The 27,408-nt window shown below is 40.7% G+C and overlaps 1 protein-coding gene and 1 long non-coding RNA gene across 2 annotated transcripts in view; one reads left to right on the plus strand and one right to left on the minus strand.

The window, feature by feature from the left end:
* Window positions 1-4,724: 4,724 nt before the first annotated feature.
* Window positions 4,725-27,408, minus strand: part of GORASP2 (golgi reassembly stacking protein 2) — a 37,939-nt gene continuing 15,255 nt past the window's right edge. The window contains exons 2-10 of the mRNA XM_082689213.1: window positions 21,241-21,321; window positions 19,962-20,165; window positions 19,159-19,245; window positions 17,865-17,995; window positions 15,073-15,205; window positions 13,034-13,157; window positions 8,874-8,960; window positions 7,637-7,747; window positions 4,725-6,059 (exon numbers count right to left, since the gene is read on the minus strand). Coding sequence (XP_082545339.1) covers window positions 5,719-6,059; window positions 7,637-7,747; window positions 8,874-8,960; window positions 13,034-13,157; window positions 15,073-15,205; window positions 17,865-17,995; window positions 19,159-19,245; window positions 19,962-20,165; window positions 21,241-21,321 — 1,299 coding nt within the window. The 3' untranslated portion in view covers window positions 4,725-5,718. The remainder of the gene's footprint in view (window positions 6,060-7,636; window positions 7,748-8,873; window positions 8,961-13,033; window positions 13,158-15,072; window positions 15,206-17,864; window positions 17,996-19,158; window positions 19,246-19,961; window positions 20,166-21,240; window positions 21,322-27,408) is intronic.
* On the plus strand, window positions 23,593-26,171 carry LOC309844568. The gene is made up of 2 exons (XR_014300765.1): window positions 23,593-24,436; window positions 24,662-26,171. It is a non-coding gene; the product is annotated as an uncharacterized lncRNA (long non-coding RNA).

Below are 27,408 nucleotides of genomic sequence, written 5' to 3' on the forward strand. Positions count from 1 at the left end.
ATGATCCTATTGTTTTGTTGATTAAAAAGTAATTCAAACATGTTTTTAAAGATTCTGGCAATACTCATGTGTAAGAGAAGAAATGAACAGTTCCCATAACACTACCACCAGACACTCCAGTTCAAATGCTTCTCAAAAATGCTTTCCCCACAACCTCAGATGGACTTACTAGTTCCAGTCTCAAGCCAGGCCAGCCTGGTCAGAGCTGGCCAGATGTGACCCACTTTTCTTGCATCAGGATTTGAGGCCATAGAGAGTAGAGGGCAAGAAAGCCATTCAGGAACTCAGGACCTCTTAGAACGCATTAAAAGAGAGAACTGAAGGGGTGGCTGGGTGGCTCAGTTGGTTGAGTGTCTGCCTTCTGCTTGGGACATGATCCCAGGGCTCTGGGGTCAAGTCAAGTCCCACAGTGGGCTCCCAGCTCAGCGGAGAGCCTGCTTCTCCCTTTTCCCCTCCCCACTGCTTGTGCTCTCCCTCTTGCGCCTGCTTGCTCACTCTTGTTCTGTCTCAAATAAATAAATAAAATCTTAAAAAAAAAAAAATACTGATCATGAGATCCAAGAGTTGGTTAAGGCAAATAATGAGTTTGGGGTTCCAAAACTGGCTTCAGGAAGAGGCTGGTGAAACTCAAGTCTGTGTCACTGTCCCCATCACTGTCCAGGGCCATCACTCCCTCAACTTTATCATAGTTTACAGGACTGCTTCAAATTCTGTAAACCTTAGTGCCCATTCCACTGGGACTCATGGATCCAAAATAATGAAGTCCATAAAGAATCCTATTTTATTTTCTTGAGAGTAAGGGAAAGAGAGAGAGGAGGAAGGGGCAGAGGAAGGGAATCTCAAGCAGATTCCATGCCAGCGTTAGCCTGACATGGGACTTGATCTCACAAACCTGAGATCATGACCTGAGCCAAAATCGAGTCAGAGGCTCAGCCAACTCAGCCACCCAGGTGTCCCAGAAGCATCTTGTTTTCTGATCCTGGGGACCATGTAACATTTTGAAGCCTCCAGTTTTTTACCCATCCCTGTCAAGATAATACTTGAGACACTGCAAAATTCAGATGCCAGTGGGCCAGGCAGGTGGCAGAAACCAGTGAGGACCATGGCCAAATGAAGGGCTTAGGCTCATGGGGACCCTTGTTTCCTTGTGGGACTTTTATTCAGTGTTGCCAAATCTTCGGACTTTTTGAGAAACCAGAAATCTGGATTTATGTTAGGTGTTCTTATTTTTAATGTTGGCAATTAATTCACATTTTAATATATAGGCTGGATGGAAGGAACCATGTCTGGGAGAGTAGCCAGTTTGCTACCTCTTGTTCACCTGACAGATTGTCCTGGCTGGCTCAGCAACTTGCTTCCTGTTTTACATTTACATTTTAATTTTTAAGAAGATTTTATTTATTTGACTGAGAGAAAGCACAAGCAGGCGGAGCAGCAGGCAGAGGGAGAGGGAGAAGCAGGCTCCCCACTGAGCAGGGTGTTTGATGTGGGGCTCAATCCCAGGACCCCAGGATCACGACCTGAGCTGAAGGCAGATGCCCCACAAACTGAGCCACCCAGGCGTTCCAGTTGTTTTTTCAAGAAAACCAAGAGTTCATTTATTTTTTTAAGTAACCTCTACACCCAGTGTGGAATTCGATCTCAAGACCCAGGATCAAGAGTTGCATGCTCTACCAACTACCAGCCAAGCACCCTCTTTGCTTCTTTACCCTCCAGCAGTGAACACGGATTGTTATTATCTTGAGTCCCAGTGGCCTTTGTGGAAGAGGGGCCTGTTTTTATCTATTGCCAGAAAACACTGTACAACCTCAACTCTGAGAACACCCCTGGGACCCACCTCCACCAGTGGATGGTTTCCAGTGCCCAGGATGCCACCAGCCTGAGAGCGGGCCCACCTACTCTTCCACTGGCCTGTGGTTCTGCTGCTTAAATAACTGGCCTTGGTGTTACTCCCCCATTCTTCTGTTTAATCTAACTGGCTCATATGCAAGAAGCCTATAAAGGAACGCGTTGGTCAGCAATATGGGAAGATGTTCTTCCTAAACCTCATGGAAAAAATATCAGCAATAAAATAAATACAAGCAATAGTCTCTTAACATGTGTAATTTACTAAGTGGTAAAATGCCTTAGTAGACAAGGACCTTTGTGTTGTCTTCTTACCTCCCTGAGTTCTGGAATAGCCTGATTCAATGACCACCTACCTAGGTGGAGGTGTGTGTTGGTACCAGTAACGAGAGCCAGGGAGGGGACAGGTCCGGGGTGGAAGAGAAAGGTCAGTGTTCTGTGGTTCCCATCCCCTGGGAAGCTTCTTAAGACTCAAGGTCCCAGGAATCATATTCTAATTGAGGTGATTCCAGTTGTAGCTGGGATGGTGGGAAAATGAAATGAAAGCCCTCACCTTTGGGCCAAGGCAGAGCCCATCCCTTAACATTAGCTAGTGTCTCACAAATAACGAAGGTCTTTTTTATTTCCTTTCCTTTTTCCTTTGTCAGGAAATGAGCTAAACTTCGCTGTCCTTGGTAAGTGTGCTTAATAATGGGCTAAGGATAAAACAGGAACAAAAACCAAAGGGGAAGGGACAAGTCATATCACACTCTGCCTTAGGTGTCAAAGAGGCCTCTGGATGGGGCGCCTGGGTGGCTCAGTCAGTCAAGCGTTAGACTCTTGGTTTCAGCTCAGGTCATGATCACAGGGTCAAGAGATGGGAGCCCCACACTGGGCTCTGTGCTGAGCAGAGCCGCCTTAAGATCTTCCCTCTCTCCCTCTATTTCCCCATTCCTCCTGGCTCTTTCTCTCTAAAATAAAACAATCTTTAAGAAGATCCTTAAAAAAAAAAAAAAAAAGTGACCTCTGGATGACAGCTGCAAGTCTATTTCTTCCATCTGCCCTGAAGCTCTTCCTTCTTTTCACTCATTTCTGGGTTGGTGGCCCCCGGAGGGACTGTGCAGCCCCTTCCTGCCTCCCCGCTGCTAGACAGACTTTCTCACATGCTGATCTGAGCCTGTCCCCCACGGAGTTCCTTCAATGACTCCCATTTTCAGAGACAAAGCCACCACTCCCCTGCCTGGCCCTCAGGGCCGTGTACTCTACTCTTCAAACACTTCCTAACCTAGAAGGTCTCTGCCCCTCTCCCCCTTCGCCTAATTCATGTCCAATATTGTCTCTCAGAAACCTTCCTGTCCAACTCCCCAGCACCCACACCACACTGCCTCTTCTGGCTCAGTCCTGCTCCCTGGGGTGCAGCAGGCCTACTCCCTGGGCCTCATGAGTTCCTCTTCCTCCTCCTCAGTAAGGGCGGAGCACGAGGCCAGATAGAGTTCCCTTCTCTGCCTCGCTTTAGCTAGAAGTGGCCACACTGGCCACAAGAATGTATGCCACAATACTGAGTGTGACATGAAACTGCTCTGAACTGTCCCCCAAAGAAAGGGGAATGTACTTTTCTCTTCTTCTTGCTGGCACCTGATGGCCTGGTTGGGACTACAGCTGCCACCTGGGTCCGTGGAATGACCACGGAAATGGAAATGGACCCTGTAGAACTCCAGATAGGAGCTGGTCTCGGACACTGCCACAGACAGGTCCTGCCTTGCTTGGCCAGACTACCTCCAATGGGCCGTCTGAACACAGGAGAAATGAACTTTAAGTCACCATGATTTTGAAAATATTTGTGATAATGGAGTTTATTCCAAACTAATGTCCTCCCCTATCACTGCCTCATGGTCCTCTTGTGTGCACTTAGGGACACAGGGTGATAGAGGGGGTTCAAAGGTCATTCTGACTGCACATGATCCTCCCCGCAAAGGCTGGCCAGAGTGTGCCTTGCCATGGTTATAACACTTATTCTGGGGGGCCCCTGAGGCCTGATACCCCCCAAGTTCCCTCACACGGCCACAGTAAGTGACGTCCTGCCAGGGACACTATCCTTTACATCCGTTTCTGGTTCCAGTGCAGGATCTGCTCCTATTTAACACTGAAACTGGTTTTGTTGAAGGAAGCAAAGGATATCTAAAATAAGTGTTTTGGCCCTCAGGAAGACCCAGTGAGCCCACACAGGCCACACCTGTGCCCATCTTCCAAACAAGTGCTAAGAATCCCTCCTGCCCCGGAGCTTTGTGTTTTAGATATGCTCATGGACATTTTCCTGAGAAGATGGCCCAGGACTGTCATGATTCTCAAATGAGAACTGTGACCTCACATGAGTTAAGTGATTATTGGAAGAACTGCTGGTTTTTTTTTTTTTTTTTTTAATCACTTTCAATCCTTAAAATGTATTTACTTGCCTTCCACTAAGGTATCTCTTCAACATTTTAAAAAAAATATGAGTTATCTTTTAGAATGCAGTAACAACTTGCTCAACGGCCTCCTATCCTAGAAAGTAAAAAAATGTAACATTTAAACATGCTTGTGAATATTTTTCCTACCTGTTAGAAGCTCTTCTCCAAAAACCGGATTGTTAATTTAGAGGAATATTCTAGAAAGATTTACAATGCAAACAGAAGAAGCTATACTCAGAGCTGAAGTCTTCTTTTCCCATTTAGCTTTCTGTATAAATGTGGCTCCAGCAACGGATATGACCTAAACAACGGCTGGTATGGAGGCCTCTATTAGGGGCACTGGTCAGTGCTGCTAGGTCTAGTTTCTGGCTGAATGAAGGTCAAGCACATGTGCTGCTCCCTTAGCAACATTCATGCTACTATCAGGTTAGTAACCAATGAACCTCTTTCATCTTAGTTAAAAAACAGATATAATATGCATTTAATTTCATTCAATAAATCAATTCCACTTAACTTACCATCTCTTAGAAAACTTAGGAAAAAGCAAACATAAGACATGAAAAATTACATTAAAGATCTGTGACATACCAGAAAGGAACAAGTGCATACACGGTAATTCGTTCTCAGTTCAATGCACCACAAGAAGAAAAATAAAATTACTGTAATTTATTGCTGTATCTATGCTGTTCCAGTAGAGCTATAATAAGTAGCCACAAAGTGCCACCTTCTGGTTTAAAACTGTGCAACATCTCCTTTATTTCTTTTTAAATGCCATTTTATGGTGGACGTATAAAGCAACAGCAGCAGTTACAAAATGTTGTCTGAGTAATTCTGAGAGCTCTAAACAAAGATCTGTGTACAGGCTGAATAAAAAGATGTTCGATTCATAGTGCACACTGTTTAACTTTAACAAACATCTTTAGTTGGAATTTTCATGTAAACCTTTAGAGAGATGTGACTCACAGAGACCAAAAGTAAAATAGCTTCTCCTTTCACGATTTAGTGAGGTGGTCTGCATTCTCAAAAACGATTTACAAAATACGAGAAATGTTGCGCGTGAGTACTAGGCATAAAATATTCCATTTTCTTACAGAAGGAGCAGCAGGGGGACAGGGAGCCTAGTGGATGCCCTGTCACCACCTTTCCCAAAGATGTATACCCCCAAGAATGGCAGTGGAAACCTGGCAGCAAGCCACTCTCACAATTCTTTTTGGTTGTTTTAAAATACAAGCACTCTCTGACATATTCCTCCCCAGCCTGTGAGTACCACCCCGGCCTGGCAGGATACAAGCCCACGTCCTCTTCCTCAGTTTTCCCCTTAGAATTATTTACAGGATGCCTACAGGTACGGTACAAACTAGGATGAAATTAATGACAGTTTGCATTTCCAGACACGCTCCCGTGGTTAAATAAGCCCACCACGCTGACTCCGAAGGCCGCTTCAAAGCTAGGGTGACTCGGAGGCACTCGCATCCGTAACCGCAGAGACAGGCTTCTCGCTGGCTGGGGTGGGTTCGCAGCCTCTGTCCTCAACAGTGCTGGGGGCCTTGGGGGTGGGGGGCGTCACATCCACAGCGGGTACGGAGGCAGCGTCTGCCCTTGCAGTGGTCGTGACAGGGTCGGAGGGTGGGCTGCCGGTGGGTGGGAGGGAGGAGAGCAGCTCCCCTGAGCTTGCTGCAGAAGACACCTCTGGAACCAAAGGGAATGACGGGAGGAACTCGGATGGCATGGGGAGAGGTGCAATGCCAGGTAAGTTTCGGGGAGGCAAGGAAGGAAGAGGTGGCAAACCTAGGACAGAAATGGCAGAGATCACACATCCTACCAGCACTAAAAAGGCAGCAGTCATCATCACACGAGTGTATTTGCATTTCACCAGAGAACCGAAGCTGAGGAAGGGCAACATGCATCACAATCCCTGCTTGTCCTCAGCTGGAGGCCACTCCAGACCTAAATATCCACAGCCAGACCAGCTGGCCAGGAGGCAAAGTTCCAGGCTTCTAGACTCTAAAACCCCCATGTGACTCGGCCAGTTCCGAGAAGAAATGATTCTCCCAGTTAGGACAGACAGAAGCCTGCCCAGCAGGCAATGCTGCTACACTAGCGTTGGATGCAGGGACTCCCAGTCCCCCGGCCTACTGTTGGGTCAGAGCTGCCCTCTCGACAGACAACAGGAGGAGGACAGGGAGCAAGCCCTGAGGGGAGACCGAGGAAGGGTCTCGGTCTGGAGGGGCTTGTCGTGTAGCCCCTACTCCCCATTAGCCTCACCAGAAATACCCAGTCTCTCTTCAAGCCCTGTGACTGGTAACCATTACACTTGGTGGGTTTACTGTGATGATTTCAAAGTGCAGAATGAAGAAAGAGTATTACTTCTTTAAGAAACAAGGAAAGATAGAACGTACAACATGTTCAGAGCAATCACTGGGCTGGCGAAACCCTCGATGCTCTTGGAGTCTGTTCATTTGGGAAAAGGGTGGAAGCAGCCAAGAATACGGGGCATAAAAGAACAAACAAAGGGAGTGCTAAGATAGGTAAACGTTAGACTTTACAGTCTTCATTTGCTTTTTAAACCACCGTCCTGAAAAGCAAATGGGTTAATGAGGGCAGGTAATGAGTACACCCAGAGAGGGGGCGGTACCTCTGGGCCACTGGGACCCAGACAGAAACACGACAGCGTACGCTCACTGACATCACTCATGTGCCTACCTAAATTAGAAATGAATATCCCTGACCCGCAGCCACCTCCAAGTTAAAGGTAATGTGGGTAATCATTAACTCCAAGAGCAGATCTGTGGGACACTCTGCTGCTTCATTCCCATCAGTGCATAAAATCAGAGCTGAAGCGCTTGATATTGGCTAGCTTAACTATTTGTAGCTAAAATCTCAACAGTTTTTGTTATAAAAACATCTGTTAATAAGAGAGAATATCTATCAAATAACAAATGCAGCCAGCTGAGCCAGGGTGAGGGTTTCACAGCCCAAGGTCCTGGGACGGAGTGCTCCAAAGCACCACTGGGGGCAGCCGCCCACGACAGGAGAATAGCAGGGAGTTCATTCACCTCCAGGGGGGACTAAACCCTTCCATCTGTCAGTAACAGCAGCAGCACAACAACACTGTTCTCTTTCTGCAGATGGCCCTTATGTTGGGTACAAGGAGAGGAAAATGGAGGAGAGGCAGCTACATAGAGGACAATCACAAAAACATTCTTCTTCCTCTTCTTTTTTAAGTAAAAACGATTAACTTGAAGCAGCTGAAATTTGTCAAACTGATCTACCCTTTCTGGAAAAAAGTGCAATAGAGGATTTGCTTTCCTGGGTAAAAGCTTTTTATTGGCCAGAGTCCTAGGAAGGCAGGATGGGCAACATACCCGGGTTCACGAGTTCCGGTAAGCTGACGCCTGGCATGACGTGCGGTGTGGGGAGGTTGAGGTTGGGGAGGGCAGGCAGGTTAGGCAGTCCTGTGGGTAAAGGCATCAGACCTAGAGAGAAGGAGGAGAACAAAAGGTAAACCACTCCCTCTGGGGAAAACATTTCATCCTTGTGTTCTGAAACAAGTACTACCCACTTCAAAGCGAGAACAGTAGAAGTCCACTTGCTGGCTGGCAGCTCTGTGTCCTAACATTAACAGTAACCAGAGCCAAACAGCTCACTTCAGCAAACTGTCTTTCTGTAGCTCCATGATTAGGTGGCTAAGTAAGGGTTAAAACCCATCCACATACTTCCAGACCTGAGAGCCAGAATGAAGATGGCCTGAGTGTGGTGGAGAAAGGGCTGATGTGGCTCAGCAAGGGTAGGAGTAAAGGCAACTTAGCTTCTCTTTGATGGTGGAGGTTTACAGTGCCTCCCACTTTGCAATTTTTTTCCTGAAATAACTTCAGACTTACAGTTGCAGAAGTTTATACAGAAACCCCCTATATACCTTTCCCTCAAGTTTCCCACATGTCAACATTTTACCACACTTCTTCACCTGTGTGTGTGTGTGTGTGTGTGTGTGTGTGTGTGTCTACACATTTAGTTCATGGCTTCATATGTGTATGTAATGACCTCTTTAGTCATACAATTAAAGGTTCTCACAATGCAAGTATATTTGAGCCATCAAAGAGTATTTGACTGCCACCTGATGAATAAAAACACTTGGTCGTCACTAGGAACCGTAAGAGAAATAAACAAAAATCTAGCTTATGTTAAGAGCTTCTGAAGAACGTGATAGGGAATGCTCTCTCTCAGGACACAACATTTATTCACAGAGATGACTATCTGAAAGCCCTAAGGAAGCCCGGAAGGACAGACTTTTAAATGCTGCTTCTTCCTGCCTCACACTGTACTGGTGGGGTAGCAGGCGGAGGATAAGGAGCCTGAGGCTCAGCCGCCAACCCCTGGTAATGGACAGCTCAGTGACATCTGCTCTCATTTATCACAGAGTTGCAGCAAAGGTAAAAAGAGATTTAAAGACTTCTTTTTTAAAAATTAATTATTTTATTGATTTAAAGACTTTTGAAAAGTCACCACAAAGGTGTAAGATTTTTTGTTCCTTTTTTTTTTAAAGACGCACAGTATTAGTCACGCTATTATTAATACACGCACCTCTCGTCTCCGGCTGCTTACCTGGTAATGTAGTAGCTGGGTTCATTGGTGGCACAGAAGTAAGGGACTGGTTTACTTGTGGTGGCAATAATGGTACTGTTGGGACACCTGAAATGAAAACACAATCTTTAAAAAAATTTCTAACGAATTCAGTTGACAAAGAATGGACAGACTTTATTAGGAGTCTTCAGCGCCCTTCCTTCCCCACCATGGTAAGGCCTTCATTCAGTCCTGGTTTCTGGCTGCTTCCCTGTCTTAGCTGATCTACATACTCTGCCTATGGCCTTTAGTGAAGACTATTAGCAAACTCTGGCCTAACTGGTGTAGGAGGCTCTGCAAACCCACCCCAGCTAAGTCCTCTGGACAAGAGTTTTACATCTGACCTAAGCAGGGCTAGATTAGAAAATTGTTTAAGAAATTCAGAAATGGGGGTGCCTGGGTGGCTCAGGGGGTCAAGCCTCTGCCTTCAGCTTAGGTCATGATCTCAGGGTCCTGGGATCGAGTCCCACATTGGTCAGCAGAGAGCCTGCTTCCCTTTCTCTCTGCCTCCCTCTCTGCCTACTTGTGATTTCTGTGTGTGTCAAATAAATAAAATCTTAAAAATCTTAAAAAAAAAAAAATTCAGAAATGGGATTCCAAGATTCCAGTCAATCTCTACTGGGCTCCTGAACCAAATGTCACATAAACCCAGGGCTGCTAGGGGCAGCAGGGGCATGTGCCCTGTGAGAGAATGGATGCCAGTCTGTGAAAAGGCAGTCATGAGGATGGCCTCAAAGAGACAAGAGTATGAGGGCCTCCAGAGATGGAGAGAATGACCTGGCTTCCCGAATTTCCATTTCCTTTTGATAGGAAATGGATGGGTTCTGTGACCCTCCTCTAAAGTCTTTTTACTAATGCTAGCTTGAACAAGTTATGTTCTTCAAATGCAAGTAAGTCTTAGGATACTACATAATAAAGGTTATCTATTAATGTTTACCACCTACTCATGTGAGAGGTTTTGCTGTCCAAACAACAGTAACAATGTACATGGATTCCAGAGTGTCTTATAAAAATCTGCTTAAATATGGTAAGCAGGAATGAATTGTGCCTAAAAAGCATGAAGGAACCCTTTTCAGATAGTTATTTATTATGTATTTAATTTTCTGTAGAAATGGAGGTAAAAAGTTGGAGGAAAATGGAGGTAAAAAGTTACTGAACATATCAGTAGCTGATATGTTCATCCATTCAAGGTTTTGGGGGGCACCTACTATAAGCTGGACACTGTTGTAGGCCCTGATGCACTGTACAGCATAACAAAATGACAAATCACGGCCTGCAGGATAAATTCTAATGAGGGGAAGGAAAACGGAGTCTGATATTGAGCAAGTAAAATACACAGCCTGTAAAATGGTGTGAGTTCTCTGCAGAAATAGCAAGCAGGGGACGGGACAGGAAGCACAAGAGAGTGTATAAAAATGGTCATACTGATTAATGTCCTTTCCAAAGGATATATTCATTTTCTAAAATTTTATAATCCCCAAATTTCCAAATCCATATATACATATATATTTTTAAGATACTTTTTAACATCTCTACAGTTACTGACTGGGCTACTTTGCAGCAATTTAATTAAAAATAAAGACAGATAAGTAACAAAAAAAAAGCAGGTTCTCACATGTTATATGTTGCTATAATATTCAATTTTTTTTTTTTAAAGATTTTATTTATTTGTCAGAGAGAGCGAGCGAGAGTGAGCACAGGCAGACAGAGTGAAAGGCAGAGTCAGACGGAGAAGCAGGCTCCCTGCGGAGCAAGGAGCCCGATATGGGACTCGATCCCAGGACGCTGGGATCATGACCTGAGCCGAAGGCAGCTGCCCAACCAACTGAGCCACCCAGGCGTCCCTATAATATTCAATTTTTAAACCAATTTTCTCTAAGTGAAAATGTTGATTTTGGTCTCTTCTGAGAAACTGAACATTTCTGTCTTTTAATATTTAAGAAGCCATTTCTCTACAGTGTAACAAGGCTAGGGATCTCAGTGCCTGTGCTTCTAAGACAATAACTATAATGTAATGAGGGAAGATTTAAAATGTCAAAAAGAAACTGTGATTTGAGGAGAGATGTCAGAAGAGCTCTGATATGGCACTGGAACACTTACTCTAAAAGAGAAAAGAGTTATTCAGACACAGAGCGGTCTGCTGCTGTGGGCATTACACCAGCCCACCTGTACTAAGTCTATTCAGGAATAAACTAGAAGACCATCTGATGGAATCTAAGAAAAAGAAATCACAATATGAAAAAGGATTCCAACACCGCTCAATTGAAATAAACTTTAAATTCCCTCCCAACTGTATCAATGACTTATATTGGCGACATTAGTATTTCATTTCAGCTAGGAAATGTTCTGAACACCTGGATTGTGGGCCTGACCTCACAACTCCATAAATTTACTACAAATCATGGAGCTGCATACATATAGTGACTTAATTTTATGGTAGTTAGTTACATTTCAAAAAAGCTGGGAAGAAAACAGCAAAGGGTAGGGGGTAGAAAAGCAGGTCACCATAGTGCAGACTGGTGAGGCTGGGTGGTGGTGGTGGTGGGGGGGGGTGGTTCATAATACCATGCCATCTACGTTAGGCGATGCCTGAAATTTTTAATTCTGAAAATTGAAATTTTACATTTTATCTAGAAAAACACATCTTTGGGAATGAAAATGAAGACTGAAAAGGGCTGGAACTTGAATCTAGGGGACCAAGTGTAAAAATCATACCATTGACCTTAACTGCATCTCTTTTAAGTACGTTCCAGGACAAAGGACAAAGGGAAACGTGAACAAATCGTGAACAAAAATATTAAAAGGAGCTCAAGAATAAATGTGTATTAATGAGATAAAACTAAACTATGTATTTCTTTCACTTAGCATTTATTGAGTAGTAATATACTCTTGGTTTTATGAAGAAACAAAATCAAAACAGGTGATTTTTAAAAAGGCAACAGATAAATAAACTCAACCAACATACCAAGTTAAGATCTATTATCATGTGACCAAGCAATCCCAGGCCAAGGAATATAACCAAAAAAATGAAGACATAGGTTCATGCAAAAACTTGTACACAAACGTTCATAGCAACGTTATTCCTAACAGCCAAGAAGCAGAAACAACCTAAATGTCCCACAACTGATGGATAAATAACAACATGGCATGTTCACATGATGGAACATTAGCTGCAGAAAGGAAGTAATACTACATGCTACCACGTGAATGAACCTTGGAAACATTATTCTAAGTGGAAGAAGTCAGTCGCAGAAACCATGCATATTGCATGAAATGTCTAGATTAGGCAAAAATACAGAACGAGAAAGGATATTAGGAATGTCTAGGCCTGAGGGGTTGGGGAAAAACAGTGAGGGACTGACAGCGCACAGGGTTTCTTTTGGGCTAATGAGACGTTCTGAAATTGACTGACGTGATGGGTGCACAACTTCGCAAATACAGAGAAATCAATCCCACTGCACTATGTATTTTAAATGGGTGACTTGTATGCTATGTGAACTGTGTATCAATAAAGCTGTTGGAAAAAAACTAAAACAATAAAGGACTGTATGGGTAGAATAAGAAATAAAAAAAGGGAGGAAGACATGCCTGTGTCCCCTGCACAAGACTGAACCCCCAGGGAGAACGGTGTCTTGCTCCCGTGTGTATCTCCAGTGTTTACTACCCGGGGGATGGGATAATGCAAACATCTGTTGAGTAGAGAGACAATTAAACAGAACTGAAAGGTACAGTCCGACTCTATAACTTGTCCAAGCTAAGAGAAGTCCCGACTCTAAAATACATGAGAAGAGGTTTAAATGCAGAGCGTATTTACAGTTTTCAAAGTACATCGGCATTAAGTTTTAAAATTCTTTAACCAGAGATGGTTAAGAGTATCATGTAAAGGGGCGCCTGGGTGGCTCAGTGGATTGGGCCGCTGCCTTCGGCTCGGGTCATGATCTCGGTGTACTGGGATCGAGCCCCGCATCGGGCTCTTTGCTCAGCGGGAGCCTGCTTCTCTCTCTCTCTCTGCCTGACTCTCTGCCTACTTGTGATTTCTCTCTCTGTCAAATAAATAAATAAAATCTTTAAAAAAAAAAAAAAATAAAAGAGTATCATGTAAAACAAAGTGGGTTGAAAAGAGAATAGATTTTTCTGCACACCTGTACTGAGAACATTACTGACAGCTGGTGGAGTTGAGCTAATAGAAAGTCCAGACAGACCCTGTTCAATTTCTGTAGTTCCCGGTGGTGACAAAGATGGGGGATTAACTGAGGACAGCTGGACCTACCAAAAAAAGAAGGAAAGAAAAAAATTACTCAAGTTTACTTGAAAGGACATACAGATATTGTCTCTTATTGTTCCTACAGATACCTTTTTTAAACAAAAGTTTTAATTTAAATCCCAGTTAACACATAGTGTAGTATTAGTTTGAGTTGAAGAAAAGTGATTTAACACTTCCATACATCACCCGGTGCACATCACGAGTGCTTTCCTCAATCCCCATCACCTGGGTCACCCAACCTCCACCTGCCCCTCTGGTAACCATCTGTTTGTTTGCTACAGTTAAGCATCTGTTTCTCAGATTGCCTTTTTCTCTTTTTTGTTTGCTCATTTGTTTTATTTCTTAACAGATACCTTTTTTGATTAAGCTAGCTGTCAGAAGTTTTACCTGGGACTTCTGCCTTCAGACACTCCTTCCTATTGCTGTTACTTGTCAAAGCCCAATCTCTCTGTCGTGTCACTTCCAGTCTCTTGATAACGTGGCATCTCCCCCGTCACACACACTCCTCTAGAAGGAGATTCTCCTCTTTCCTCCCCTTCATAGCTGTCCCCAAATCACTTTACTCCACCTTTCCTCTACTCTTGAGTTCTCAGCCAGTTTTTAACTTTCACTGTTCATGGAAGAAATCAGCTCAGAAGTCTTAATACGATGATAGAGTCCTTGGAAGTTTCTCAAGACTCTAACCTCGTGAGTCCATCTTATCTTCTCTCACCAGTGAATGAATGTGGCAGCCAGACCTCTACCTTCCGGGGCGTGGGAGGGATAAGTAAGTCTACGTGGTTTCTATGGATGGGTGGTTTCACCTCTGGATTCTTCAACTTCTGCCAACTCCAGTGCCCCCTGGCACATTCCAACACAACTTGCATTCTGGCCCTTTTCTCTAGCTGCCATTTCACCCTATGGTCTTCTCAGACTGCCCACAAGCTTAAAACTGGGGCAGAAACCACTGAATGAGGAGCAGCAGACACGGTGGTAGGAATCTAAGCATGGAATGACATGGGCTCTGGCCATCGGCCAAGGGCAGGGGTGGAGAGTGAGGAAAGGTTCCACTTCTCTAGCTCCTCTTCACTTTCTCTAGAACTGGGGATGGCCAAATCGTGTACCAAAAAATGAGAGTGGTGGCAGCCCTGTCTTTACAATGGTAGCACTCCCTTCCGGATGTTCGGTTCTTACTTATTCATGTAGACGAGAAAGTTAATGTCCCGTGAGACTTGCATAGAAAACATTTTAAAAGCCTATAAGCCTGTGCAAATATCTTATTCCTTAAAAAGCCTCACTTTGATCCTGTAATAGTTCCCACACAGCATCTTGCTCTGCTTTCTCAGTTAAGTTTCTTGAAACACTAAGCACCAGCTCTCATCATCACCTTATCACCCATGTTTGCCTTCTGTCCCCGTGGTCTGGTAGCTGCACCCCGCCGGTCTCTGAAATGCTCTCACCCAGGACATGTGTTTTTCAGTCCTCTCACCTGACTTCTCTTAGTACCTCAGAGTTGACATGCCTTCTTTCTTGAAGCTCTGTCCTTCCTTAGGATTTCTACTGAGCTCCCTTTGCTGAATCCCCTTTCTGCCCATCCATTTAAATATTAGGAATGTTCAAGATTCCAGACTCAGTCCTCTGACCCATCCATGCCCAATCCCCTGACAATTTTGATCACCGTTCACATTAGGCTAAATTACCCTCCCTCTGCTGAGGATTCCCAAATCTGTATCTCTAGTCTTATCCTTGTTCCTGAAATCCAGATCCACAGGCTAGCCATCTGGCTATCATACAGGAACTTCATGTTCACCATGGTCAGCATTTACCTCCTCACCTGCCCTATCACCATCAGGGCTTTCCCCCTCACCCCCCCACAGACACCTGATGATTTGTTTTACTGGAAATTGTGTGATGTCACCAGTAGTGAAGGTATCTTACCTCTGTAAACCCATCTTTAAGAGGAGTAATAGGTGTACCAGTCATCTGTCCAGGAAGAGAAATTTTCTTCCCTTCTTCAAACGGGCGTGTTGGTATTCGATGCAAATAACCGTATCCAATGCCGCATCCTAGGCTACGAAAATATTTTTTTTTCTTAAAGTTATTGTTATCATAGCTTGCATTTCTCTGAGATTTTGAAATACAAAACCGATTTCCATTCTTTTAAATAACGTCATCCTATCAGAGGTCTTTCCTGACCACCCTTTATAAAACAGCATCCTTCCCTCCACCAGACATTACCCTTATTTTCTTTATTTTTCTTCAAGCATTTATCCTCGTCTAACACACTGCACCATTTATTTATTTTTTGTCTCCCCCAATAAAATGTTAAGGTCCTTCAGGGCAGAGACCTCATTTTGTTTACTGCCGTAACAGTTCCTGGCACATGACAGAGAGTAATTATTTGCCTAATGAATGACATATAGCCTTTCCACTCAAGAGCTCCAAGCACTTCTGTACGATGATGTCACTTACACAACCCGAAGTTCTATTTCAGAACCTGACACAAATCAATCCAAATTAATCCAGATTCCTTCTACTTCATCCTCCCACTGCCACCAGAGGCATCTTTTTAATAAGACATAATCACACTGCTTCTTTTCACAGTCTGTTGGCCTCCCAAGATTCTGTTTTCCTTCTTTGTTTTGGAGAATTACTTCTCTGTGCTCTGTGTAGTGCTGGTGGGACTGTCCATCAGGGGGCCTTATCCAAACCAAGGAATAACGTTCACAACCCAAAGCAGGCCAATCTACCTCTCCTGCCCATGGCTGCAAAACTTGGGAGTGACAGAAAAACAGAAATGGCTTCATCACATCAGTAGAATACTAATGAAAACTGCTCATTTCCTTCCTCTGTAACTCCCTAGTGGTGCTGATTTCTGTCATTCCCATGTCTGATACTTTTGCTGTTTCTCTGATTATACAAGCAACTCCAGAGCAGTAAACTCATGTTTGCTTAGGACAACAACAGTTGGTTTCTTCCGTTTGGAACCAACGCCCGCCTCCACGGGTACCCTCCACGGGTACAGTGATTCAGAGTCCCACTGCCCGGGGTCTATCCAAATTTCTGTCCATGGTAAGCTCTTCACAATCAGATTCCATCTTGGGTTTCTATCAAGATTGCCTTTATCTCCCAAACTACTTGATACTTCCTGAGAGGGCTACACATGGTTATCTTTGTGCCTCTCTCCTGCCAAGGCATTTATTATTTCTGTGGATACTACCACCACCAAAAGCTGGGAGAGCACGTAGTGGCCAACTCCAGCTCTTCCTAGTCCAAATCTAATTTTACAATGATGTTTCATATTACAAAATGAAAATCTGCAATTCTCACTGAACTAAAGAGGAAGAAAGTAAGAATAAATAATTTAAACTGATCAATGATAGCCTTTTAGAGGGAGGCATTTAAAAACAAGGTTCTGGGGCGCCTGGGTGGCTCAGTGGGCTAAAGCCTCTGCCTTCAGCTCAGATCATGATCCCGGGGTCCCGGGATTGAGCCCCACATTGGGCTCTCTGCTCAGCAGGGAGTCTGCTTCCTCCTCCTCCCCTCTCTCTCTCTGCCTGCCTTTCCACCTACTTGTGATCTCTGTCAAATGAATAAATAAAATCTTTTAAAAAATAAACAAATAAATAAAAACAAGGTTCTTAGAATTAGTGTTCTTTGCATCTGGACTTCACCATCTTCAGAATCTCTTCCTTGCACTTTTGATTCTGTTTACCAAGTACTCTTGTGATACTAATCTGACCTGAGTGTTTTTCTAACTGGAAAGGGGAAATATTTCTATTATAAACTAAGTATTTGCTATACTAATATTAAACACAGCAGCTTCTCTACAAATTTAGTTTAAATATGAGGCAGTCCCTCTGAAATGAGTCCATTTTGAATGCCTGAGATCATATTTCTGTGTGTTTACAAACCTGGACAATGGAAAATAACTTGATCAAGAACTGCCCCAGACAGTCCAGATTCTTAAGGTGATACCTCTATCTATTTTCTCAAATTGCAACAAGCTAGCATTCTGGTTGCAACATACAGTCAGCTACAGAATAATGAAAAACTTGTACAATTTAAACAACAGCTGAAAGACCTGAAGAAGTGAAGTCAAGTCCTCATGCTTGCTTTGCTTTGGCTTTTTGAAATTAGGGAAAAGGACTTGATGAATGGTCCTGGAAAACTGATTTTCTACAATTTGCTTCTCTGCTTGGCTTGATAATTTTTTTAAGCTACTTTTCTCTTGAGAAAAGGAAACTGTTGGCTTTCAAAAATGACTGATTTCAAGCAAAAGTTAGACAGAATTGCAACAACAAAAAGCAACTTAGAGGGATGCCTGGGTGGCTCAGTTGGTTAAGCCAACAGTTTCCACAAATGGCTAAGAAATTTCCCCAACAGCTAGAGAAAGTTACACCTGTGTTACCCCATTGTTGGGGAAGGGAACTAGGAAAATAAAACTGAAAACTATTTTATTAAAATAAGGAAATGAAACAAGGCTGTTCGATCTTAGATCAGTAAAGAAAGGACCATAGTATATACACATACCACACTACCTAAATATATGCTTTAGAAAAATGGATTACTAGTTGATTACCAGTTTCAGGATTCTAAATTAGCTCTTTCCTTTTCTCAAGAGAAATCGTAAAATAAACTAATAACGTATTTCAAAATAAAAGCAATGATTTTATAATATCTACTGGTAAGTTTAAGAAATCATAACTTTGTCTGAAAAATGGCCTTACCTGCCTTCACCACCCCATGCAGAATTCGGTGTAATAATCACTTCTCGACAGTTATCAGTGTCTGTATTATACACATAAAGTTTCAGTGGTTTTGCTTCATGTGTTTCAATAAGGCTGAACAGATCTTCAGACTGTAGAAGCATCACAGGAGGAAAACATATTTATGTTACTCAACTTCAAAACAGTGGGTTTCAAACTTGGCTAATAGCAGAATCACCTGGAAAACTTTTAAAAAGTACAGATTGTAGGCCCTGCTGCTAGACATAAAATTCATTCCTTAAAACCAATACTCCAAACAAGATTTCAAATATTTTACCTATCTCCTATGTGCAATGCCTTATCTCCAGTTCCTTAAGACCTGGTCAGCAATTTTAGTAGAACTCTTCTACAACCAAATTCTATATATTTTGCTTTTACTCTTCATTATCTTCTTTTAAGCATTTATTTCTTCATTTGAGAGAGAGTACAAGCGAGCGTGCACACAGGGTGGGAGGGAGAGAATCTCAAGCAGACTCCCCGGGGAGCCTGACACAGGACTCAATCTCATGACCCTGAAATCATGAGATCATGACGTGAACCAAAATTAAGACTCGGATGTTCAACTGACTGAGCCACCCAGGTGCCCCTACTCTTCATTAGTAAGACCTGGTTATCTGGGCCTCTTATTTTTCTCTCATTTTTCATTTAGCCATATATACTTCCACTACCTCACAGACAAGGAAAGGGATCTAAAATAGCTGAGCCAAATTTGTTCCCGTAAAATAAGGGGAAGAGAAAATGAAATCAATAACCCAAAGGGGCATCTGCTTTAGTCCTGAGGTATATGTAAGAGACTGTTTTATTTTTAAAGATTTATTTGAGAGTGTGCTCACAAGAGTGAGACGAGCAGAAGAGGGAGAGAATCAGAAGAGGGAGAGAATCGTCAAGGAGACTCCCCACTGAGTGCAGAGCTTGGGCTCCATCCCATGATCCCAAGATCATGACCTGGGCCAAAATCAAGAGTTGGATGCTCAATTGACTCCTAGCAGAGATTTCTGTGTATCATATACAAAATCTGTGCAATTGCCACATGGCATGTATTTTTCCCTACAGCTATACCTTATAGGACACCTCCCAGACATTCTGTTTAACACCCTGTCCTGTTAAACATCTATTTAACAGATGCATAAGTTATCTTGATTAGCAAAGACCTAAATTTCAACTGTAAATGTGAAGTATGTGAATACACTTCTGAACTTAAACATTAATGAGGAAACGTTATGTAACTTTCATTATTAATAAACACACCAATTACCTCATTCATGACTGTATCTGCTCCAATGATATAATCGCTGTGAGGTCTGAGACCTGCCAGTGCCGCAGGAGAATTTGATTCTACTTCCTAGAAAAACACAAAAACAAACCCCAAAATTAATGTATATAAAATTATCTTCCAAATTTGCATTTCATAGTCCTTAACTTTAGTTATTTAAAAACCCCTTATATTTCCTTTTCTTTCTTTTTTTTAAAGATTTTCTTTTATTTTAAAGAGTGCATAAGTGGGCTGAGAAGCAGACTCGAGCAGTGAGGGGAGGGAGAGAGAGAGGAGCAGGCTCCCCACTGAGCAGGAGCCCAATGTGGGGCTTGATTTTGAGACTCTGGAATCATGACCTGAGCCGAAGGCAGACACTTAACTGAGCCACCCAGGTGCCCCATAAAACCCTTATATTTCTATCTTGTTAGACATATCACATATCAGAAGTTATGGAAAAAATACATTTAAATTACAAGCATAAGAATCACATATTTAATAAAAATTTAAAATATTTATTAATCTATTTCATTTTTTAAAAATATTTATTATTTCAGCTATCTGTAGCTATCTGCTTTGACATTTGTCCTTCTAATGGATGAATCATGAGAAAAATAGTTCTTAGGCATCTGTATTTGTTTCTCTTTTGAAATTATTAAAATCTGTTAACCTACAGGAATGAATTCTAATTTTCAGAAACCAAAAATAGCCTAATAATAACACCTCTACAATCCAACTAAGATGAAGACAGCGCCCTTCTACCTCGTTTCGTAAACTGTAAGTAACAGCTCAGAGCTAACACCTACCAATACGTGCCAAACATTTTCGTTTGCCCCATCAAAGCTGCAGAAACGAATGCTCACTCCCAGCAAGCCCTGGCCGCCCCACATGTTGCTGGGGGTGACAGATGTCTCTCGCAGCTCCAGTGTTTTACTACTGTAGATCAGCATTTTTACAGGCTTTTCAACATTTGCTTTCAGTAGATCCTTTAGAGTGTCATTGTCTTTATTCTGTGAAGACAAAGAAATCATTTTTCTTAATAAATAAAAACTTAATTAGCTTAAGCTAAGGCCCTATAAGAGTAATATTAATAATCAACATAAATAAAACATCCAACAGGTAAAGCTGCCACTAACATTCAAATGTTCCTTGAGGTGAAAGAATGTTGAAAATTAAGAACTCCTATGTTACCAACTTCAGACTTTCTTCTAAGAGCAGACTATGGATTATGAATTTTGCAACCCAACATTATTTGAAGTGATCTAGGGTTTTAGTGCTAAAAAACCCAAAATATTCCATAAGAAGTCATATTACTAACAGAGTTGGTATGACTTTGGTTTTAAAATCTAAGACATTTGCTGATGTTGTGGTTTAATTTTGGACAGCACTCCCAAATACACGCTTTATTTATTTACTAGGAACTGGCAGGAAAGAAAAATAGAAGCAGCATGTTAAATATTTCATTACATAAATGAATAAAGGCTCTTACATAGGAGATGCTGATAAATAATAAACAAAATCTTAAAACTGCTACAGAAAAAAAAAAAAAGACAAGTAGCCATTGTTGTAAGAATTTCCTTTAGTGAAATTATAATTTTTTTCCTTTAAGACTTTACTACAAGTAAACTAAAAGCAACTTGCAAAAGGTGGTTTTAATTCTGTATTTTTGGAACATACTTTTCTATCTGGTTCTAAAAATATTATTTATATATCATGAAATTTTGCTTCTCAAATTTATTTGAGAAGGTGTCTTTACTAATTCAAGCATACAAAGGTCTGAAATCACTGAAAAAGCAAACTTTTTCATCTTATTTCTGCTTAAGAAAATTAAATATTCAACATATAAAAAAGTGTCCTAATAAAAATATTAGGAGCTATTTTATTCTCCTACAATAATCACTGAAGGGTGAGGTATAGTATTCTATATTAGACATTTTCGTATTTCCTTACATAAGTTTTATAAACTGGTATCATACTCCATATAATGTTTATAACTAATATACAACCACCACAGATAATCTGAAAAAATTCCATTTCAAAGGATTACAGCACATTATAGTTGAAACTACAAAAAGCTTAACTTACTAATCTCGAACCATTAATAGAAACAATAAAATCAAAGAATGGCTCCAGTCCAGCTCTATGTCCTGGGGAATTTTCTTGTACCTGTAAAAACAAAAGTGCCAAAAATGTAAAATACAAAGCTTAACTAAAAACTGTAAGCTAAATTTTAATACCTATTTTCAGTAAAAATAGACTAATTTCACTGATAAGGAAATACAGGTAAAAATATATGAATTCTCTCATTTCTCGTCATCTCTCCCAGATGTGGCCCTTGCACCTCCCTAAATTCTACCCATTCTTCAAATTCATCCCATATATGAGGTTCTTTCTCTACAGTTCTATTTCACACCACCTACCTTTGGGGGGGGGGTGTCAACCTTTCCAGGATATAGCACATAACAGTCATCACAACTAAGTGACAAACTCAAATTAATTTAGCAAGCATTCATTCCATAACTACTACTGGTAAGGCACCATTCAATTACAAAACTAACAGGAACATAATTGCTGATGTCAAGATATTCATTATCTGTTAAGGAACAGATAAGAGGAGGAAGGGAAAATAGAGGACACACAGCCCTCTAATAACTGGAATACAAGACCAACGAGTTTAAGAGTTATGACGGAGCTACAAAGTTCTAAGGAGAAAATTAATTCTGACTGAAGAAGCTTCACAGAAAAAAAAGGAGATATCTGAACTGTGCTTTAGGTTGAGGGTTTAAAAGGTGAGGATAGATAAGAGGGATAAAAAAGGACATCTGAAAGTTGAAATATTGAGTAAAAATCTAGGAGTATGAAAATATGAAGTTAATATAATACAGCTAGACAACAGGATGGTGTGGGATAGAAATACAGAATTACAGATTTTGAAAATCAGAAAATCTACAATCCAGGGGTATCTTTAAGCTGAAGTCTGTGGATGGCTTCAGGAACACGGCAGCTCCTGTAGTTATATGCAACATTTTATATGAATCAGCAGTTTTCTGGGTATAAAGATCCAGAGCTTTCATTAGATTTTCAAATGTCTTCTCCAAATAAGGTGCAAATACCACAGAATTTGTGTAGTTCCTTTATTTACAGGTAAAGAAACCATCCCATGACCTGCCTGTGGTCCTGCTGGCTCATGGTAGAGGTTAAACTCAGAAGTTTATCTTGCAACTATTAGTCCAGTATGAAGGCTGGAAAGAAAGCATGGAGTCAAACTTATATGGCACTTTCTTTTTTTTTGGTAAGATTTATTTATTTATTTGACAGAGACAGAGAGAGAAAGCACAAGTAGGCAGAGAGGCAGGCAGAAAGAGAGGGAGAAGCAGGCTCTCTACTGAGCAGGGAGCCCCATGTGGGGCTCGATCCCAGGACCCTGGGCTAAAGAAAGCCACTTAACCGACTGAGCCACCCAGGCAACCCTAGAGGGGACTTCAAATGGAAGACTAAGATTACTTAGATTCTCAACCACTCAAATATTTAGCATCCCAATTTTGAAATAGACTAAAATTTAACTATTAAATTTTCTGAATTTACAGTAATAAAAATATTAGGTGCTATTAAGAGTAGTAATATGACAGAACAACAAAAAATTTAAACAATACACTTTGCATTTCCTCTAAAATATTTTCATGTTCTAAGGACTTTTTGTTCCGATTGACGTTATTTTATACTGTCAATACTATCCTATGGAAGCCCAGGACCCTGGGCTAAAGAAAGCCACTTAACCGACTGAGCCACCCAGGCAACCCTAGAGGGGACTTCAAATGGAAGACTAAGATTACTTAGATTCTCAACCACTCAAATATTTAGCATCCCAATTTTGAAATAGACTAAAATTTAACTATTAAATTTTCTGAATTTACAGTAATAAAAATATTAGGTGCTATTAAGAGTAGTAATATGACAGAACAACAAAAAATTTAAACAATACACTTTGCATTTCCTCTAAAATATTTTCATGTTCTAAGGACTTTTTGTTCCGATTGACGTTATTTTATACTGTCAATACTATCCTATGGAAGCAAGGTTTGCTTTGATATTTGCAGGCTGACGATCTGTAATACTCCTAACAATTCTAACAGTGAATTCCTTATTAAGTTATCCAAACGATACACATTCATCCATACATAAATCTGTAGCTATCTGCACAGTAACAAATCATTTTAATGCTTTCAAAATGGAACTCAGATTGTTTCCAGAATCTGTTCCTCTAATACCAAGCTTCTTGGAATAATGATACTTAATCTTGGATTAATAATACATTCATTAGTTCCTGAACTGATGCTACCTTTTATTTATTTAAAACCAAATTACACTATCATTACTTCTGAAGAAGTAAAACTAGGTCTTCTTCATCTGTCACAGTAAGAAACAGTTGTCCATTATAAAGATGATTCAATGCTTAACTTACTTAAACTGTTTAATCTTGCTTTACATAAATTTTCCTGCAAATTTGGGACTACATCACTTTTGTAAGTTAAACAAGTTAAATATCAAAGGGATTTATTATTTACAAGTATTAGCTCTAATGAAAATAATCAGCACATACTTGTTTAGTTTCTTTATAAGCACTTTTCTTAAATGGGGGATATTTTATATTCTACGTATAACCAAGCAAAATGTCTAGAACTCAAAGTGGCAGGCAGATTTCTCCTCAAAAGGCAACTCTGAAAGGGAAACAGTAGCTGTCTGGAGCTATTATGAGAAGAAAAGTGAGGTCAAGTCACTGCTAGCTGGGAAAGAGTCATCATCTACTAAGTGTGAAATGCCTATTAGGTGCCTAGCAATCAGGTGTGAAATGCCTTGGGTTTGAAAAAAGGATAATTACCTCTTTTAGTCAGAGGTATGGTTTAGATGGATCCATGGAACCCCCTCACCGTGGAGTTTCTCAATTAGTAAGGTCCTTATCTAATCACCTAATTCTCTGAATATTTCTAAATGACCTTTTTCTAGAAACCAACCAGTTCATTGAGCAGTTTCAGAATTCTCCACTAAGGCTGCCAAAAGTTCATCTTTTAGTTAACAAGGACCAAAGACAGTACTTTTGTAATATTATCACCACCTAAGAAAGTTGATCCCACACACTGATGCCTATCATGCCACCCTTCGAGTCTAAAGTTTTACCACTATTTGTTTGAAATGGAAAGTTTCCAATGCCATTAGAGGTGTTCTGCCCCATAACTCAAGAGATTCAATAGCCAAGTAAGAATTCTAAAATAGGGGCGCCTGGGTGGCTCAGTGGGTTAAGCCACTGCTTTCGGCTCAGGTCATGATCTCAGGGTCCTGGGATCGAGTCCCGCATCGGGCTCTCTGCTCAGCAGGGAGCCTGCTTCCTCCTCTCTCTCTCTCTCTCTCTGCCTGCCTCTCTGCCTATTTGTGATCTCTCTCTGTCAAATAAATAAATAAAATCTTTAATAAAAAAAAAAAAAAAGAATTCTAAAATAAATAAGCTTAGCGTTCTCTATTTTTCTATTTGCATTTGCTACAAACATCGATCTCCTCTAATAGACCTTGAAATTAATTTCTTTCCTAAATTACTTCCATCATTAGTACCAGCATCATTCTGGCAACTAGGTATCTTAATTACTAATAGAGAGCCAGCAGAGGGAGCCCTAGAAAATGCTCTTTGACTCTAATATACTTAAATTTCCTACATTTCATAGCATGGAAAATACGATCTAGAACATAGGAAATTAAACATCCACAGAGGTAAGTTTCTCTGGCAATATTATCCACTGAAAAGAATCTCTTTCCTAATTTTTCAAGCATCACGTTATTACTTCAATTCTTTCTGTCTACTCTAATACCTTTCAATTGCTGATTCACTGCCAGCTTCCTTCAAACCACGTTAAATTAAAAAACAAAACGAAACAAAAACCCATCTATCTACCTGCCTACCTGGTTCTCTAGGTCATCAGCATTTATTATTGGGACAGATACTACAGCAATTTAAGATGAATAGGTTAAACTGGTTAAGTATAACAGTTAAGATTTTACAAGATTTTGAAAAAAATGTACAACGAAAAGACAGAATTCTAGAATTCTTGAATTCTAGAATTCAAGACTGATGTGGTTTTGAGGCATGATTTTACCTATTTATTAGCTGTGTGAGCTTGGGAAAGTGTATTTTTCTTTCTGGGCCTCAGTTTTTTCATTTGCAAGTAAACGATAATGTCATCTACTTTACAAGAATACTGTAGAGAGTGAATGAGATTATGAAACACTGAGCTAAGGCTGACATATGATAGGAGTTTTACAAAATTTTTTTTTTAAATATGTGCTGGCATGTTTGATGCTTGGAAGAAATCTTTTTTTTTTTTTTTTAAGTTTATTTATTTAAGTAATTTTTACACCAACATGGGGCTGGAACACATGACCCAAAGACCAAGGGTAGCATGCTCTTTGACTGAACCAGCCAGGCACCCCAGGAGTCCTACAAATCTTAAACTTTGCTTCCTAACTCTGCAATCACTACCTGAGGGCAAATTTTTATAACCAACAAATTCCTGGACACTACATTATTTTTCTAACCAGATATTAACGTCTCTCATCCTTTTGGAGGAAAGAAAAAGACCTAAGATGTTAAAAGAAATCATCTTTCAAAATGTGTCTCTTGGGCGCCTGGGTGGCTCAGTGGGTTAAGCCGCTGCCTTCGGCTCAGGTCATGATCTCGGAGTCCTGGGATCGAGTCCCGCATCGGGCTCTCTGCTCAGCGGAGAGCCTGCTTCCCTCTCTCTCTCTCTGCCTGCCTCTCCATCTACTTGTGATTTCTCTCTGTCAAATAAATAAATAAAATCTTAAAAAAAAAAAATGTGTCTCTCAAAAATCAATTCCAGATGGACAACAGAGTCCAGATGGACAACAGACAACAGAAGATCAAATAATAAAAGAATAAAAAGAATAAAACAATAAAACCATAAAGGTAAAATGATAGAGCCTTTAGAGAAATACTAAGAGAATATCTTTTGAGATTTTCAAATATGAAAAGACTTCTTAAACTGGATACAAAAAGCACTGTCCATAAACTAAAAAAATTTATAAACTAAACTCTACTAAAATTACAAACTTCTCCTCATCAAGACAATTAAGACACTGGAAAGATATAACACACATCCAACAAAGGAACTGTATTCAGAACAGATTTAGAACTACACAAATCATTAAGAGACAGTAAAACCACAATGAGATAGGACTTCACATTCACAAGTTGGCTAAAATAAAGACAATAACAAAGGCTGGAAACAAACCCTCAACATTAATGATAGGAATGTAAAATGGTGCTGTCACTGTGGAAACAGTTTGGCAGATTCTCAGATGTTAATGAGTTTCGTATGACCCAGCAATTCTACTCCTAGATATATAAACAAGAGAAATGAAAGCATGTACATATAAAAATCTGTACACAAATTTCATAGTTACATTATTCACAGCAGCCAGAAAGTGGAAACAACCCAAATGTCTTTTAACTGATGAATGAACAAACAAAATGTGGCGCACACATAAAATGAAATATTATTTAGCAACAAAAAGGAATGAAGTATTCATGTTACAACATGAATGAACCTTGAAGACATTATGCTAAATCATGAAGACCACAGATTATATGATTCCATTTATATGAAATGTTCAAAGAAGGCAAATCCACAGAAAGAGTAGATTAGTGGCTGCCAGGGGTTAGGGGTAGGAGGAATGTGAAGTAGTTGCTAATGAGTACAGAGCTTCTTTCTGGGAGTAATAAAAAGGTTCTGGAATTAGCTATTGGTGATGATGGCCTAACTGTGAATATACTAAACAACAACAACAACAACCCAGTGCATGATATACCTTAAAAGACTGAATTTAATGGTAGGTAAAATATATCTCAATGAAGCTACTAAAAAAACCCCCAATATATAACATAAAGGGGAAATGGGGAAAGATTTTAGTTGACCCTAAGAAAAAAGGGTACTGATGTGACCAATAAATAAGAAAATATGCTCAACTTCAACAGTCGTCAAGAAAATGCAAATTAAAACCACAACATGATACCACTATACACCTACCAGAACAGCAAAAATGAAAAAGATGGAAAATATTGATACAGAACAATTGGAAATCTCAATTTCTGCTGGTGAAAATATAAGGAGCAAACCATTTGGCAGTATCTGTTAATACTGAAATACTGGACCAAATACTGTATATTATACTGAATATTGTAGATAT

Source organism: Mustela nivalis (assembly GCF_964662115.1).
Source record: "Mustela nivalis genome assembly, chromosome: 11".
NCBI lineage: Eukaryota > Metazoa > Chordata > Mammalia > Carnivora > Mustelidae > Mustela > Mustela nivalis.